The following is a 19,284-nucleotide window of genomic DNA, read 5'->3' as shown; positions in this document are numbered from 1 at the left end:
CTTACCTATACCCTCAATGGGAGCAAAGGTAACCCCAATGGCAATGAATAGGCACCGTACTACCCACCCCCTCTACTCCTAATAACCTCCTCCCCCCAACACATAGAGTACAGTAATGAGCAAAATCCCTATCCAGATCTGGATAATAGCGCATTTTCCCATTGTCACAGGAGACCAGTACTTTTAATGGGAGGAGTGGCTCAGTGAGTAAAGACACTGACTGGCACTGAGTTTGAAGCAGAGGAGCCTGGTTCAATTCCTGGTGTTGGCTCCTTGTGACCTTGGGCAAGTCCCTTTATCTCCCGGTGCCTCAGGCACCAAAACATAGATTGTAAGCTCCACGGGCCAGGGACCTGTGCCTGCAAAATGTCTCTGTAAAGCGCTACGTAAAACTAGCAGCGCTATACAAGAACATGCTATTAATATTATTATTATTAACACCAAAACCTTCTGGGTTCACTATCACGTGCAGTGCAGGCAAAGTAATTTAAAAAACTGAGTTTATTCAGGGTAAGCCAGCAAATACACAAAAACACAATATGACATACACGTACCACACTGGGGACCTGGGAGGAAGTTTCTAGTCTCACAGGGACCCGCTTCAAATGGGTTTACCCTGTCCACTTATCTGCTTCAGGATATCAGTGCTGAAGACACAGCAGCCACTCTGACAACATGTATCTCTAGCTGGTCACAGTCAAACTCCACACTCCTTCCCAGAGTGCCTCTCAGATGGACTCGTGCTCTGATCAGCAGTGTCCTTTATATAGCCCTTGGTGGCTATCCTTTTACATGGAGCAATGAGAGCCAGCCAAGAGAAACAGTGCCTGGGCTCAGACCTGGTAACTGATTCTATCAACTAGTCCCCTACCTTTGTCCTGATCATATCTTTTCTATGGAACATCTCAGTTAAATGGATTACAGAAACTCCCTCCATAGAAATGATAGGAACAGGCACATAACATTTGCATTTGCAGGGCTGACATGTTACTTTCATCACCACACAATACCAATTATCTAAGCTGGAGGGAATTGTTAACACGGGAATAAATACAGACATAAGGTATTTATGTAAAAGACAGGCCCACATTCCCTGTACTTCCCCAGACATTACATACATTGGGCTGAAAAATACATTACTTAGCGAGACAAGTTATACATTTTTTTTAGGGGTAACTAGCTGGGATTTGTATTTATTTGGTCAGCCAGCTACCCCTACCGTCACACCCATTAAAAAATAAAACATAATCAAAACATTACCCAGCCAGCATGTACTAATTTAAAGTTGTACTTATCCCTGCCAGGATGAAGGCCCTCCTCATCGTCCTCGTCTTCAGTGGGCACAGACGGCAAAATAAAAATAAAAACTACTGACCGGCAACCCCTTAATCACCTTAGCGGAAATGAATGTGGTGCAGCTCCCAAAAGACAAAGTTTTAATTTGTCTTAAGAAATAAGAAGAGCACAAAAACGGAGGCTAAAACAAAAGCACTAAATATAGTGGGAAAAGTGTCCAAACAAATATGTGAATATAAGTGACATAGACATATATATAAAATGCTTACATAAGGTGAATAAAAAGGGCTAAGTCAGGGACACACTTCTGATCTGCAAAAACCTATAAACTTCCACTTAAGGAAGATAAAGGTGAAAGAAAAAAGAAAAAAACACAATTGTGTAATAGTCAAATACTCAAATGTATTGATAGTGAATAAGTGCAAACTCACAAAGAATTGGTATAAAGGAGCCTTACGTTACTGTATGGTAACCTAAGAAGGTTCTTGTGTTATGCTCCTTCCAGTTCCACGTGCTGTCATCAGTAGGTCACGAAGCAGTTCTGGCTGAAAAAGTTGTCGCTGTAGTGGTGTAGACATGGGGGGGGCGTGGTGTTTAGAGGCCCCACTCTCTTCCCCAAGGCATTTGAATTAAATGCCGGGGGATCGCGCGAGGCCTCTGTAATTTCCCTTACTGTGACTCGTCGGCTTGGGCAGCGCGGCGTCACGTGATGTCACATGACTCAGTGGTGTCATTTGACGCCCTAGACAAGGTAAGTTGGGGGGTGCAGGGCAAAAAGTTTGCACACCCCTAGTGTAGACCATAGCAAGGTTTTCAGCGGTGTAGCCGGACTCTCCTGCTTGTCCGTGGGGAGGGCGCTTACGCTGGAGACCTCTTGTAGTTCCACTTATTTCTTTAAAGTTATTATTATTCTAGGGATTTCATTTATTTATGTCCCATTTGTTGTCTATAACAGCTAGGCCCAGTTTTGTAATTCAACCTCAAAACACCGAAGTACTGGTTGGTGAAAGTGTCACCTTGGAATGCAGTGCTGCAGGCCAACCACAGCCTCGAATCACGTGGACGAGAGGCGACCGAACCCCGTTACCAAGTGATCCTCGCATTAATATTACCCCATCAGGAGGACTTTATATTCAGAACGTAAACCAGGAAGATGGTGGAGGATATACCTGTTTTGCAACAAATACTTTGGACACAATTCATTCAACTGCTCATGTCATAGTCCAAGGTAGGTAAATGAAAATGTCACATTCTAGATCAGGGGAGCGCAATCTTTTAACCCTGCACCCCCCTGCTGCCTGTCCTCATCTTCCCCCCCTCCTCACCCCCAACTCTCCCCCCCCCCCTCCTTTTGGCTCCGGCGTTCTGGCATCATGACGCCACGTTGCCATGGGTTTGCATCTCCAGGAGCCGCCTGAGCCAAGGTAAGTGAAATTTACAGAGGCCTTAGCTGCCTCCCGGTATTTAATATAAATGGTTTTGGAAAGCGCACAGGGCCTATGTAAACCCAGGGGGGGGGGGGCCAGTTTGTGCACCCCTGTTCTAGATTATGGATCACCCGAGTGGGCTGTTAACACAAACCCAGATTTGCTAAATGGTGCACATCTTCAAGCCCATTTTACTTAAATTAGAAAAAATGTGTAAAATAGATTTTAGCATTATTCTTTGTAATAAGCACTCTATGCTAAGAGATAATGGTGAAAAGCAGGGTTGCAGACATATCGGAGACACGTGAATGTGCCCCCAAGTGATATTTTCATTTGCTTTATAATAACGATTTATTTCTACCTTTTCTAACCACGTTGGCTTTTAGAGCCTTTTTTTTTAAGAAATCAAAGCAATTAAATGCAAAACATTAATTCTTCAAAAGAGCTTTTCGACTATGGTCTTGACAAATACAATCATCCTGTTCTTCTTTTTTTATCTCAAACTTCTTGTTTGTGATTTTGGCAAAACCAGGGTTTGACTATCCTTGCTCAGTTATCCACTTTTTCAATTAAATGATCCTTCTGCATATTGCCAGTTTTGTTGCATGTTTTAATGCTATGAAGAAGGGCTACACAAGAAACATGGAATTTAGGATAAACACATTCTAAAACCCTCATTTGAATTGGAATTATGTTCTTAGACGTTTAATGGTCAACTGTTATTAAATATTTTTTTTAATATATAGAAAGGTGGAATTCTTAAAGATCTAATTGTAAGATATCATTGTCAGACATGTTTTCGGTTTAATCATTATTAAACCATGTTTTTTAGGAGGGTTTCATTGTGATACTCGAATAAAAATATGTGTTTTATGGGTGCATGCACATTGAATGAAGCACATATCTCCCAGAGAAAGGGGGGGGGGGGAAATATTCAAAGGATGGATTACAAAACGTAATTTTTTTTTCCCCAGCAATTCCACAGTTTATAGTTATTCCACAAGACCGGAACGTATTTGAGGGACACACTGTTGATTTCCATTGTGAAGCACAAGGCAACCCACAACCTGTGATTGCTTGGACTAAGGGAGGTGAGATGCTTTTTGACTTCTCTGATGCGTTAGTGATAAACATGTATTTTTGTTTTGGAATCTTTTTGCTTTGCCAAAATGAGCATTATCCACTTTCTTTGAAATCAGCAGCACTGACCATGGGGATCCACCTTTGGACATCCAGAACATTCACACCAACATCAACAACTTATTGCGTTTCTTAAAATCTTTCAAATAGCAGATTTCAGTCTGCTAAAAATGCATGATGATAAATAGGAATAATTTAATGCATTTTCTACTTGTAGTTCAGCTTGGTAACACTCAAAATAATTACAGCTATTAGGTTATGGTACAAGTTTCTTAAGAACCGTAGATACTGTACTCAAACCAAAGGAAGAGCTGCCCCAAGACAGTACCGGTGTTTTTTAAGCAGGAGACAATGTTGCTTAAAGTGAGAAGTCATTCGAAATAGAAATTTGTACTCTAGATAATTAGTCCATATCTTTACAAACTGCAAAATCTGTTAGGTTAATTAGCTTTTTTTTTAGTTTCTTTTGGTTCATCTTATGAAAACAGCACACGCTGTTGACTAAAAAACATTTCAGTATACTTTTTTTTGGACGGTTGATTTATTTTACCTTGGTGATGATGAATAATGTGAATATTTGATAGGTATCCATACAGAAATGATTTAATGTTGCATTGGCGGTCGTAATAAAGCTTAGTTAAATAGGAATTTTACAGGGAATATTTATTTGTGGGCTTTTTTTTCTCTCGCCAGGAATAGTTGCATTTTTGCATCAATGGTGTTTTAGTTTGGTTGTCTATGCGTGTCCCCTTTTAATGGACTGAAGTGTACTAACGGCAGCGACATGTTTAAGTTATTAAATGTGGGTAGTTAATGTATATTTTGTCTATCTGACTCCAATACGTATTTGTGTAAATATAAGACCTTTATGGAGAGAAATGTCCCCTAGTTACTCCTTTTTGTGTGTAATGTCACGGTGTTCAACAAGAGTTTGTCGAGGCCAAGTTCTCCTCAGACCCCTGTCCTAATCTCTGGCTTTCTTATAAGTTGAGACGAGCATAGAGCGTAAAACTTGATTGACAAACTCCCCTATTTAGAAAATGGGAGCGGGGCATTTTAATAAGTCTGAACCGGGCGATCCCCCAGAGTTGATCAGTTGTCCTCCAACATCCAGGATCCCCTAGTTCCTGAGATATTACTCCTCTTGTCCAGTGGCAAAGTATTTTTCTTCCCGGATAGATCTTTATGTTCAATCCTGGGTATCAAATAGAAAGCTACAACATTGAAATGTGTAGCTTTCAATTTGTGACCCAGTGACCATGCCTGTAGCTTTTTGTCACATATGCAACCACTGCAAGTATCTCAGAAATGAGGGGTTCTCAGACATCAGGGGACAACGGAGCAGCTCTAGAGGACCCACCTCCCATTATTCCGCTCCCAATTCAGGTAAGCTTAAAAATATATATTATTTTTGGGTGGATTGCTACTTTAATTTTATTTATTTTGGTCAGCTGTTACGGAGTTTCTGGCTAACCCGATCCTCCAATACCATTAGATTTTTCCGTATTACTTCCTAGCTTCGTGTCCTCTATTTCTTTCCCTCTCTCCCATACTGTATTTTTTTTTTTTGTGTTAAAAACCGTAATATTGTCGAATTCTTTTAGACTCTTGATTCATTTTGTTTCAATTAGAACGGTAAAATGCTTTCTAGGATAAATTAATTCTTATGGGATCCATTTGTTTTTTTAATATATAACATTTAGGGAGAACATTGTATTAATTGTATCGCTCTCTCTTGTGACAGCACAATCTCTATTTCAATGACTAGTATATATAGCGTTTGTTGTTTTGCCCAAACATTTTTTTAAATAGCTTGTTTTATTTATTAGGCGTGCACTTAGTTTAATATTTTGTGGGAAAATTACAGCAATGATTATATTAGACGACTAATGTTTTAAAATAAAATTACTAGGTTAATGCTATTGTAATGTGTATGATACTTTGCTTCAGTTTGTTGTGTAATTAACATATTGAATACAGAAAATGTCACAGTTTTAGAAAAGTTAAATGAACATAAATAGCCAATTCAGATGAAAATCAATAATGCAATAATGACTGCGGTAAGTTTAATAGACAAAAAAGGATACTTGTGGGTTTTTTCTTAATGTATCGAGTAAAAATGTTAAAAAAAAAACATAACCTCATATTTTGGAGGGGTCAGGTCACTGTCCCTTTCTCTCTGCTTTATCACATTACCGCACACACCATTCAGAATCCCCATTGTAACTAAAATATCCTTTTGGCTATCTTTAAGTTTATGCTAATTTATCATGGTGTCAATATATGAACGCTCTTTGAATCTGCTCAGTACAGTATCACTTGCGACAGTGATTGGAAAGTGTTAATTGAAGGACGTAAGTAAGGAATTATTGGGCTCAATATCATAACTGTATGAGTTAAACATTGCACCACCATTTGGGTTTGAGATTCAATGTGCTGTTGTTATGTTCTCAAGTTATCACTATGAAGTGGGAAATGACTGAATGCAATTTTCAGGAAGCCAGCTGTCTGTTGATAGAAGACATCAAGTTTTGTCAACTGGAACGTTAAGGATTTCCCGTGTTGCTCTTCATGACCATGGCCAATATGAATGTCAAGCAGTAAACATTGTAGGATCAAAGAGTACTGCAGTACACCTAACCGTACAAGCGAGAGGTAAGGGGGATAATCTCAATATATTATTGCTCACTTTTTTCATCTGTAAGATCCCATAGAAACGTTTCTGTACTGTAAATAAGAGCACTCTTTCTTATTGATGAAAAACAAACTGGAACTAAATGTTCTAATGGCATTTAGCCAATTTGCTAACCCGAACAAGCAACATGGAATGCATTCTCTCCGGTAATCCATTGTAATCATAGGCATGTGCAATGGACATAATGAACTTGTATTTCAAGGTGCAATCAATTTTATTCCCTTAAGTGTTTTTTTTTTCCCCAAGATGTTTTGTTTCTTTACGCAACTCAGAGATATAACTTTGTTTTTGGGAAGTAATCGATGTAATTCTCTAGTGATTTTGTTTTCCAAACTATTGAATTCAAATTTTAACTTTTTTTATAGAAAATGTATATTTATATTTCTTATTTTATGGAATCCACCAGTGTGTTAAAACAATATATAACAATAACAGTTCAAACATAACACAGTTCTATCAACATACTGTAGTTATAAGAGCAATAATATTTAAACAAAAAAATATTAATAAAATAAGAGAATTCAATAACAATAGAGTAAATTACAAAAGGATATTGAGGGTAGGAAGAAAAGAGGAAAGACAATTAGCTTAGAACTGATTTATAATAATAATTTAATGAAATATTCCAAATGCTTTCGAAGACAAAATTCTCCTTTTCCCTCCCGTCCAGTCGGTTGTGGAAGTCTAAGTGTACTAGACAGTACTTCTTGACATATATTGTTTAAATATGTGAACATACAGATGTAGCAGGTGTTATTGCAACCATGGGGGTGTTAGCCCCATCCCCTTTTGTGTTTGCCCCGTCCCTTTTCCGCATGCCGCTAATGTATTTCCTATGGTAGTTGCTCCCACTGGCGCGTTTTGTGCATCCTGCTGCACCAGCGGAAGAAAGAATGGCTGCTACATCTGTAAACTTGGCACCCACATCCTTCCACTAAAATAGATCACAACATATAGCGGGAAAAACATATTTAAGATGATACAACAACTCTGGAAGATTGTATTTCTTAAGACAGAAAATCGGAATTTTACTTGCTGATTTATCATTTGGTTTCTTTATATTCCTTCATGGCAGCGCATGACCGTAGGGCATTTGTGACTCCTCCCAGCTGGGGATGGGGCAAGGATCACTTGACTTGATGATGAATATCCAGGAGTGTGTTCATACCAAATTTAATATAGCATCTTTAATTAAATACTGTATGTTCTCTACATGTTAGGATTTATTTTAGTGAGAGGATGTGTGTGCTAAGGTTATATTCACATTCCTAAACAGTTGATGTCAAGACTGCATGGACGTTCTGCTTGGTATACTTATATTTCCTGAACTACAAGGGAAACCAACACATTTTTGTGTAGCCAAACGTTTTTCTTTTTATCAGCAGAGGCTATTTTGAAGGATCTTCTTCATGCTGTGGTAATTCACAACTGAAGTGGCAGCATGACCACACTTAAATATACCAAGAATGTGTCCTGTTTTTATATATATATATATATATATATATATGTGTATACGTATATGTGTGTATATATATATATATATATATATATATATATATATATATATATATATATATATATATATATATATATATATATATATATATATACACACACATGTAGAGGTATCAGTACCGTGTTAGCCGAGCTTCAATAATAAAAAAATAAATAGATGATACCGTTCTGTGGCTAACAAAATGCTTTTATTTGTGCGAGCTTTCGAGATACACTGATCTCTTCTTCCGGCGATGTTACAATGAATGAAGCAAGCAAAAGGTATACTTAAAAACAGTGTATCTTGGAATGTTATCTGTGCTAGTCCTTCCCCCGGTGTGGGAAACACATCCACACCGGGGGAAGGACTAGCACAGATAACATTCCAAGAGACACTGTTTTTAAGTATACCTTTTGCTTGCTTCATTCATTGTAACATCGCCGGAAGAAGAGATCAGTGTATCTCGAAAGCTCGCACAAATAAAAGCATTTCGTTAGCCACAGAACGGTATCATCTATTTATTTTTTTATTATATATATATATATATATATATAAAACAAACAAATTGGAGTAGCGCCTTAGGAAGCTTGATAAGGATAAATCAGCTGTGTAAATCAGATAGATTTAACAAGGCTATTGACCAAAGAATCCCCAAAAGGGCGAATTTGTGATAAAAACAACTGAAATCTATAGCAAAAATAAAAAATATGAAACATAAAAAATAAAATAAAAACCAGATGTCAGTTGAAATTTCAAAAAATGTACTTAGTCCACTGGAGTTTTGCTGCCCGTATATAAGGATCACCAAATCCCAAGGATATCTGCAGAAAACAAGAAGAAAAAACAGGCGCACTCCTAGTGTGATAAAGTATAAAACAGTATTTATGGGATTGTAAAATATAAAAAGCGCACTCACAAACAGAGTAAAAATAATAGCATTTATGAGATATACTCAATCGCCTTGAAGCTGTGAAGGGAATGTATCAGCCTGTCCCGTTGGTGCCACCTCTGGTGTATCCGTTGGTTCAGCAAGGTGCACTGGAGCCACCGCAGCCAGATGATGTAATAATCAGCAACACGGTCAGAGACTCCCTCCAGATACACCTCCCACAGCTCTCACTGCTCACCAGCAGGCAACTGCAAAACCGGAAGCGACAGCAGTCCCAAGCAAAATAGCAACAGCTCCAAGGTACTCTCTCCATTCGTGCAGTAATGTCAGCCACAAACTCGCCTCTTTGGGAAACAACTGTATGCTCATCTTCATGTCTTAGGCAGGTCTGCAACCCCGCCTTTCACCATTATCACCCAGCACACAGCACTTCCACTGCAGCAAGGTATTCTGGGGAATGACATGCAAATGAGCACACTGTCACTTTTTGCTTCAAAAACCATTTTTAACATGGTTCCCTATAGGCTTAAGCTTGCTGCATGGTCACAGCTTTGAGCACAGCCAGGGTTAAGGTGCATACCCAGAAAACCCACCCTCAGACAGCTGTTTCGACCTTTATGGGTCTCATCAGTGTGGGGTAGGTAAACTGGGTATGCAGAGAAGCTAAAGGATGGGGTTTACCATACTGAGTTAAGTTATGGTGAGTAAAAAAAAGTGACAAAAACCCTATATATATATATATATATATATATATATATATATATATATATATTTTAAAAAAAAACAGGCGCACTCATAGTGTAGTAAGGTTATAAATTTATATGGAAAATATAGACTGCGCACTCACAAAAAAATCAGATAATATCGCACGTATGAGATAAATACTCAATCTCCAACAACTGCAGCAGGGTCCCTGCTGAGCCTCTGGTGTAGAACCAGTGTCCCGTCTCTGTAAAGGGGGGCCGCTGATCGTGGCAAACACTCCGTGTACCGGAAGTAGATTACATGCGCCTTGCGCTTCTCCTCTGCTGTTAGATGCTCGTCTCACCACAGGGAACCTCCGGATCAGCTGTGTTACTCCCACCATAGGAAGTGTTGCAGTTGTAGTCCGCCCAGATGACACAGGGCTAAGCGTCTCCGTTTGCACGTGAAGTGCTAGCAGTTCAATTTATATAATATATATAATTTTTTTTTTTTTGTGTAAAGTTATGATTACCTCCGGTAATAGATTTATTGAAGTCTTTGTGATTTGTTTACACTGGAAATGAGGGAGACTGCTCTTCAATGACCAAGAATCTGTAAGTGAGTGAAACATGGTAGACGTGTTCCCTGTTCGTGTGGCTTTCAACTACAATTGGTTAATGGCCTTCACTGTACATTATATCAACAATGCTTTCCAATATAATTATAAATACTAGTTCGCAGTGGTGTTCTTCAAGGAGGTGTGTGTGTGTGTGTGTGTGTGTGTGTGTGTGTGTGTGTGTGTGCGCGTGCGTGCGTGCGTGCGTGCGTGCGTGCGTGATGTACATCGTGCATATATTTAGCTTTTATGATTGGTGTTTGACTTTTTGTTTCAGTTACCCCTGTGTTCGCTACTGTACCTAGTGACATGACAGTAGAAGTTGGCACTGATGTCCAGATTCCCTGTAGTTCTCAGGGAGACCCCCTGCCAGTAATAACCTGGAACAAGGTAACCTATTGCACTTATAATATTTCTGAGTTAAAACTTAAACTATTTCACAGATCTTCCACATTCCTATGGGCCATATTCACTAAGCAATGCTAAACGAGAAGTCACCATATGGTCCATTTAACTGAAGACCACATAAGGTGTATAGTAACTAACCACATAGTAAATATGGGGATGTTTAAAAGGAAGATGTGAAAATGATTACTTCATCTCTTCAGTGCCCTATGGCGCTACGTTGAAATGTATGGTGCACTGAAGGCCCTTATGACGTACCTTGTTTCATGCTTTTTTGGGCTTGTTGTACTGCAGTTTGAGATCTGAAAGGAAGTAAAGGACCCCCCTTCTGTTGAGGTCACAGGAATGATGTCATGATGTTGTGATCGCTCGGTATGACATAATCACTATTGCCAGAGGGGTTGTGGCCACAGAGATGGCTAGACCCTCAGGCACTGAAGGGGCTAAGAGTTTATTACTACCTTTCCTAATGCCCAGCCCTATATTAGCTTTCCTACTTTAAGCAGGCGGCTACTGTAAAGGTTGAATTCAAAATGAGATCCTGGCAATTAAAGATATTCAATGTAAGCTTCCCCCTTGCAATTTCAGTTGTATTGCTAATTGATGTATAGAAACTCCCTTCCAATGTTTCTTTTGCATCAGAAATATATTTGTGTATTTTGTCTAACTTACGTAGCCTTCGCAAATAATAAAATAAGTCATCATAATGCAATAATGTTCAAGGGGTCTTTTTTCATGTTCACATTTAAAAAAGAAAAGAGAACATACAGGTCTCCCGGAGTTAAAATAATATTTAAGCAGCTTTTGCATTTAGTGTACAATTAAAACATGTTTTACCGAGAAGGAATTTAGTTAAGGGAGAAACTCATGCTTTAAAAAAAAAAAAAATTCATAGTTTTTTTAACATAGGATTGAAGCAGGGAGTCTCCAAAGCTAAACCCCACATATGTCAGCTTCAGGGATCCCCTGATTCAAGAGATACTTACCTCTACAGGGGGTGCTGGTACTTCATGCAAGTTTAAAGCTTTTGCATAACGTGTGCCAATAGTGAGCCAAATCTGATGACATCACAGCTTCCTATTGGCCGACAAGACACAGGGGCTTTGAAACTCCAACATTACTTGAACCCTGCTAGCCGTGCAGCTACCGACACCCCCTACAGAGGTATCTCCAGAAGCAAGAGGTGCCCAGAGCTGAAATTAATGGGGTTCAGTTCCGGAGACCACCTGCTTCACACTTTTGTTAAAATGAATATAATTTTATTAAACAAATCGCCCACATGGATTGCCGCTTCAATCCCTAGAAAATCACAATAATCACCACTGATGAAATGTTATATATGTAGAGGACTAGGATGAAATGCTGTAGGCTTTGAGAACTGAAAGACTGTGCTTACTGCAGGATGGAATACAAGTAACTGAAAGTGGGAAGTTTCACATTAGTCCTGAAGGATTTTTAGCCATTCGAGATGCTGGCCCAGCAGACCAAGGACGATATGAATGTGTTGCCCGGAATACAATTGGCTACTCCTCCGTTAGCATGGTGCTAACTGTGTTCGGTAAGGAACGAATACCTTAATGTTTCTGTGTTCATTTATATTTAGACACTTTAGAATGATGTGAGATTATTATCATGGGGTCCCTGTATTTCACAAGCATGAAACAAAAAACACACTAAATATGTGTGCGTGTATGTGTGTACAGTGCTTTTTTTTGTTTAAAAAAAAAAAAGGGGGGTGCCAGTACTCAGGGCTGCAGACAACTTCATCTCCCTTCTCTCTCTCTCGCACCTCTCTCTCTCTCGCACGCGCAGTGGTAGGCTGCGTCCATAGACACTTTGCCCGCGCGGAGGCTGAGGCGTGTCTAGGGGCGTCACGAAGCTGGTTTGCCCTCATTGGGTGAACCGCTCACATGACCGGCAGTCTGATCGCTCGGCATGCGGACGCGGTCGTCCATACCATGGACGCAGCCTTAGTGATGGCCAACCCCGCTGCCAATTTTTTCCATTTCATCCCAAAGAGTTTTAACCCTTTCACTGACATATCAGTGCAAGCATATTTTGCAGCGAAAGAGTTGATAATTTGAATAATATATTACTGTTAATAGATGTACTGTATAATTTTAGGACGGATTACAAAAAGAGAAAAAAAAATGCAAATGCATTTTGTTTTTGCACATTTTATTTCACCTCGGATTTGATTTTAAAAATTATGGTTATTTTTCCTAGTCCCTGAAGTTAGCCGAACTGGAGACCCATTTGTTGCAACTTCAATTATTGAAGCTATTGCAACTGTTGACAGAGCGATTAACTCAACACGGTCACATTTGTTTGACAGGTACTGTATTCATCATTATTTTACATTGTATTTTCTTATTACTGTATAATGCATCTCCGGAGATGAAAGCAACAATGCTGTGTGTTTCCTGTGCAAGAATATGTTTGTCCGTAAATTTGCTGTAATTTGTTAAACTAAACTAATACAGTTAGGGCCACTAATTCTATTTATGCTGTTAAGAGACATTCACTGAATGGGACAGAGTTACAATGTGAGGCATGCATGAAGAATTTGCCTAAAAAGGCTTCTCGGTGGCTGCTTGCACTGGCACTTAAATTATTTTCCATACATGTCAACTGCGTTGGCACTTTTACCAAGTGTCTACTGATGTAACTAAACGATGTAACGAAAGAGCTTTGCAAATCAAGACAGTCTAGTTAATAATTTGTGCAGGTTGCAATCGGTTTAACACTGGGATTTTCTAAATACAGGTTAAGATAACCAGCATTTTCAAGATGTAGTTAATAATTCAGTGCCTCAAATATTACTTTATTTTAGGAATATAAATCAGTAAACAGCCTCAGTCACACACACTTGGTTATGTTTCAAATATGCTGGACTTCAATGAAAAATATATGTTGCCTCATCTTATGTACAGACTATTTTGCTATTGTTACATCCAAAGTGCCATTGATGGATACAGTAAAGATAAACGGCAAACTGTTAGCAGGTCAGATAAGGTGTAAATTCCTTTGTATTAACTGGCATTACGTCTATGTTTTTAAAACGCTTCATACATGGTGGAATTAAAATACTGGATCCCTATAAACTTGCAAATCATGAGACTAGATAAAATAGTTGGTACAAAGAAATTAGCTGATTCAAAGGGACATTTTTGTGGAATAAGGGAGGAGATTTAATTTTATTTTGGAATTTTATTTGACAAACTTGCAAACAAGTGTGATATTCTTATGACACCTGATATTTCTATTTTTAGGTTTGTAATTATGAAATAGCAGGCTTTCACCTATATGTTACATAGGAGGGTGCACAAACAGATTGGCAAGATATGCTTCAAATATTCGGTTCTGGGTGCAGTTTTCTGATAAGAATTACTTTTATTTGTACTTGTGTACTTAAAGCAGCCGTTCATGGTCAGGACAAAGTCCCTTCTGTCTCTGAAACTCAACAAGCTGCTTGCTGTGTGACGTGATCAGAGTATACATGTATTTTCTCTTTAAATACAGCGGCATAAACTGTAGCTTCCATTCATTTTTGCTGAATTGGTTATTGGGTAAAAGAAGGATCTAGTGAAACATGTTAACTGCACATAATTAATGATGAGTGCTACGAAAGGTCACCCGGTGTCATGTATGTTAACATTTTACTTCTGTTTGTTCTTAGTACAGTACAGACAAACTACCGTATTTTATGTATCTGCAGCAAAGATCTATGCATACTCTGTTTATTACATAGGATACAGTGTTCATGAAACATTTAATTTGCTAGATGTGTTTTTAATTAAATAGGTGGCATGGTGTTTATTTGTGGCAGTAGGAACTCAATTTTTATTGTGGCATTCAAAGTCTACATACTGTACCTGGAAATGTCAATTGAGTCTTTACTTTAGCTATTGTTTCTGAAGTAACAACATATTCTGTGGTAAAAGAGGGGACAAAATAACAATAATAATGAAATGTAACCCAAAAGATAGTCCTTCATTTGTTAATGTGTACTTGTGCAAAGGACTTTGCATCTAAATTTGCCATAATGCTCTTTTGCCGTTTGATTAGTAAGCAGCGTATTCTCATGTTTATGCTGCACTTCCAGTAAAGATATTCTGAACAAAGTACAACATGAGTATTAATTAATTTTTTTTTTAATGATATTCAGATGTGTTGTACTTTGTGTAATTGTAGACAACGTGATTAAAAAGAAAACATATCTTAAGTGCAGTTTTAGCTTGTTTCAAATACATTTTCACTTGTCGTGTACAATCTGGAAGCTTAGTAATAAAAGTATGTGTAGTTAGGTCTATACATTCATAAATGTGAAAAAAAATTGTGATTTTTATGAAAATCTTCAGTATACAATTAAATATTTATTTCAGTTTCAATGTATTTTTTTTTTTTTTTATCTACCTACCTTTATGTATTTAACTGATTTTCAGTTGTATTATTAAATAATCTGACCGACTCTTTGACTGTAGTTTTTTTTTTTATTTTTTTTAATAACTGTGCTTTTCTTAGCAGGCGGAAGGCGCAGAACAAACAGCCTGCAGCAGGGATATGTGTTATACAATAAAGTATATTTGTGTCGTTCATAAATTGCATTATCTTTACATGTTTTGTTTTGTTTCAGTCGTCCCCGTTCTCCAAATGACTTGCTGGCCCTATTTCGATATCCAAGAGATCCTTACACCGTGGAACAAGCAAGGGCGGGAGAAATATTTGAAAGGACACTTCAGCTGATTCAAGAGCATGTGCAGGGTGGCTTGATGGTTGACCTAAATGGAACAAGTTGGTGTTAAAATATTAAACTTGATATAATTTCTATTTTTAATTTTTTTTTAACACAGGTTTTGAAGCAGGGCTTCTCCGGAGATGAGCCCCGTTCATTTTAACTCCGTGGGCCCCCTACTTCCGGAGATACATACCGCCGTAGGGGGTGCCGGTAGCTGCTCCGGCTGGGCTAGCTGGGGTTTAAAGCTCCCGTGCCACATGGACCAATAGGAAGCCAAACCGGATGATGTCATAGCTTCCTATTGGCCCGCAGGATACGGGAGCTTTAAAACTCTGCCACAACCTGAACCCTGCTAGCGAAGTGGCTGCCGGCACCCCTACGCAGGTATTTCTGAAAGCAAGGGATCCCTGGAGCTGAAATTAATGGGGTTCAGATCCAGAGACCCCCTTCTTCAATCCGATGGAAAACAAAATGTAGGGAAAAAATGCATGGATTGCCGCTTTAACTGGAAGTCTTGCAGTCGGTGTACATATTTTATTGATTTTGATTTTTACTGTTGCAATTGTAATGTCTTATTTTGTGCAGGGCCTGTTTTAGTCACAATAACTGGTAGTAAAAATCTGTAATCTATGAACATATTGGTGGTTTATGCAAAATATCACTTCAACTTCAAAGCGGTCTCGCACAATATTTTCACAAAGTAAATTGTATTTGCTTATTCTTGTGAGAGTTGCATATGATTTAAAATGTCGTTTTTATGAAGCCTTCCTTCCTGTTTCAAGTGCCATAGTTATATAGTAATGGTTATGTAATGTAACCAATATAAATACTATGGAATTTTAGGATTTTATTTGCTAAACTGTGATATCTATTATTGAATATTAGTAGCCATTCAATTGAATAACCTTTTATAATATGTAAAGGTTGCAACATTTTGATTGTCTTTTGCCATCAGCTTGTCTTATCCACTGAAATAGTTCTCTTTTTATGTTTGTATATTTAGAGAGAAACGGAGTATTCTGACTTGTTTATTTTCTTATTTTTTAGGTTATCACTACAATGATCTTGTATCTCCACATTACCTGAATCTGATTGCTAATCTTTCTGGCTGCACAGCTCATAGACGAATAAATAACTGCTCTAATGTGTGCTTCCACCAGAAGTACAGAACACACGATGGGACTTGCAATAACTTACAGCATCCAATGTGGGGAGCATCTTTGACACCCTTTGAACGTTTGCTAAAATCTGTGTATGAAAATGGATTCAATTTACCAAGGGGCATAAGACCTGATCGGCTTTATAATGGATTTCCACTTCCCCTGCCTCGCTTAGTGTCAACAACTTTGATAGGGACTCATACAATAACTCCAGATGAACAGTTCACTCATATGTTAATGCAATGGGGTCAATTTCTTGATCACGACCTTGACTCTACTGTAGTTGCTCTTAGTCAATCTAGGTTTTCTGATGGACAGCGTTGCAGTTCTGTTTGTACAAATGATCCTCCATGCTTCCCTGTTGTGGTTCCACCAAATGATCCAAGGGTCAGAAACAATGCACGTTGCATGTTTGTTGTACGCTCAAGCCCGGTTTGTGGTAGTGGCATGACATCTCTCTTAATGAACTCTGTATATCCACGAGAACAGATGAACCAATTGACTTCCTACATTGATGCGTCCAATGTGTATGGAAGTACTGATCATGAAGCCCAGGAAATCCTAGATTCTGCAAGCCACAGAGGCCTTTTGAAACAAGGCATTGTTCAGAGATCTGGAAAGCCTCTCTTACCTTTTTCAGCTGGACCTCCAACTGAATGTATGAGGGATGAAAATGAAAGTCCAATACCATGCTTTTTAGCTGGGGATCATCGTGCAAATGAGCAACTAGGTCTGACGAGCATGCATACTTTGTGGTTTAGAGAACATAACACAATTGCTACAGAATTGCTGAAGCTCAATCCACACTGGGATGGTGACACTATATACCATGAAGCGCGCAAGATAATTGGAGCAGAAATGCAGCACATAACATATAGCCATTGGTTGCCAAAAATCTTGGGAGAAGTTGGTATGAAGATGCTTGGAGATTACAAAGGTTATGATCCCAATATAAATGCTGGCATATTGAATGCGTTTGCAACAGCTGCATTTCGATTTGGTCACACTCTTATCAATCCTATTCTTTACCGACTGGATGAAAACTTTGAACCTATCCCACAAGGTCATTTACCTCTTCATAAGGCCTTCTTTTCTCCATATCGAATTGTAAATGAAGGAGGCATTGATCCTCTTCTCAGAGGTCTTATTGGAGTTGCAGGAAAGATGCGTGTTACATCACAGTTATTAAACACAGAACTAACCGAAAAGCTCTTCTCAATGGCTCATTCTGTTGCCCTGGATCTGGCAGCAATCAATATCCAGAGAGGTCGTGACCACGGAATACCTCCTTACCATGATTATAGAGTCTATTGTAATCTTTCCTCTGCACACACGATAGAGGATCTGAAAAATGAAATCCAGAATCCAGATATTCGGGAGAAACTAAAAAGGTTAATTTCTATATCCTAAAACTAAATTGCATGCTAATTACCACATTTGAGGCACTGCGTGGTAAATGTGACAGCAAAAAATGTGCAGCAGACTGAGACAACCCATAGTTGAGAAAGGTAGGGATGGGAAAACTTGCAAATAAATAGTTGCTGCTTATAAGTTGCTAATCTTTTGTGCAGTGTCCTAGCCCTTGGCATAAACTTTACAGTACGTGTTAGAAGGAAATATGTTAATCAAGCGTGCAATTTTATATAGTGGCCCTGAAATGTTGGTACTGTACAATGCAAAACATACAGAACACCTACAAGCTCATATTGTACAATGCACCAATGTGTGCTTTAACAGAATACAAAGCTCAAGGTTCTTTCAGCAAGATGTTTTAGTTCAGAAAAACTACAAATTTCCAGTTTTTACTGTAATTTTCCTTAAATATTACAAGGGCAGAAATGCATAAGATCTATGGTGCAAGTTTGCTAATTGCGACAGAAGATTAAAGGAGCATCACATGTCAACACATAATTCATACAATCTAGGATGCCATTATTAATCAAACAGAATGGTAAAACTAGTATAATCTTTTGTCCGAGCAGCCATGTTTGATTGTAAGCAACTTGAGGGGGGCAAAGTTACTGTTAGTCTACAATTCCTATTTATATGGGATTCTCTCTCACAAGTCACCAAAAAATATATATTTTCTTTAAAAAAAATATTCCCTCAACCTAGTGCAAGCCAATGAAACATAAGATCTCCCACAGTTTTCTAAAAAAAACAAAAAAAACCTCCCTGTAAAGAGTTAACATGTTGGCCAGTAAAGTGGAGAGCTCTACTTAGAATTTTTGGATGGTTTTCAGGCTGGTTCATTAAACTAATTTGTAATTTCTCTCTAACTTTCTACTAATTAAAGCAGCAAAACGTGAAATCTTGTGTGTTTTTTGTTTTGTTTTTTTTAACGAAATCCGTTCTGTAGTATTGGATAATACTGACTTTTTTTTGTACAGTATATTGTTGTTTTATTTATTTATTCAATTTTTAATGAGTTTTAAAGCATTCTTTAATTTCTATAGACGGTTTTAGCACGGCAAGATCTTTGCAACACTTTCCCGCTTTCCTGTTTGTGATAATTTTTTGACAATGTTCCCAGCAGTTTGAGCTGTAAACTGTAACAATAGATAATGTTACATTAGTAATATCAGGAAACGTTGTAGCTGCTGAGTTACACTGACTGAAAGATTGATTGAAACTGAAAAGAGGCCATCAAATTAGGCTCACAATCAGAAATGTTACAGATTTATAGCAGGGGCAGCAAACGATTGCCAGTTTATGTAATAGTGTAGAGTTGTACACTGT

General features: G+C 38.3%; 1 protein-coding gene across 2 annotated transcripts in view; it reads left to right on the top strand.

Annotated features, from left to right (window-relative positions):
- The window catches only part of PXDN (peroxidasin), a 168,174-nt gene that overhangs the window by 129,852 nt on the left and 19,038 nt on the right, over positions 1-19,284 (top strand). For both annotated transcript variants that reach the window (XM_075598266.1, XM_075598267.1), the window contains exons 10-17: positions 2,252-2,524; positions 3,698-3,814; positions 6,360-6,518; positions 10,520-10,632; positions 12,049-12,205; positions 12,874-12,982; positions 15,284-15,441; positions 16,433-17,936. In XM_075598266.1, coding sequence (XP_075454381.1) covers positions 2,252-2,524; positions 3,698-3,814; positions 6,360-6,518; positions 10,520-10,632; positions 12,049-12,205; positions 12,874-12,982; positions 15,284-15,441; positions 16,433-17,936 — 2,590 coding nt within the window. The remainder of the gene's footprint in view (positions 1-2,251; positions 2,525-3,697; positions 3,815-6,359; positions 6,519-10,519; positions 10,633-12,048; positions 12,206-12,873; positions 12,983-15,283; positions 15,442-16,432; positions 17,937-19,284) is intronic.

The sequence above is a fragment of the Ascaphus truei genome, chromosome 4, assembly GCF_040206685.1.
Source record: "Ascaphus truei isolate aAscTru1 chromosome 4, aAscTru1.hap1, whole genome shotgun sequence".
NCBI classification, from domain to species: domain Eukaryota; kingdom Metazoa; phylum Chordata; class Amphibia; order Anura; family Ascaphidae; genus Ascaphus; species Ascaphus truei.
This window is presented reverse-complemented; position numbering and strand designations above follow the sequence as displayed.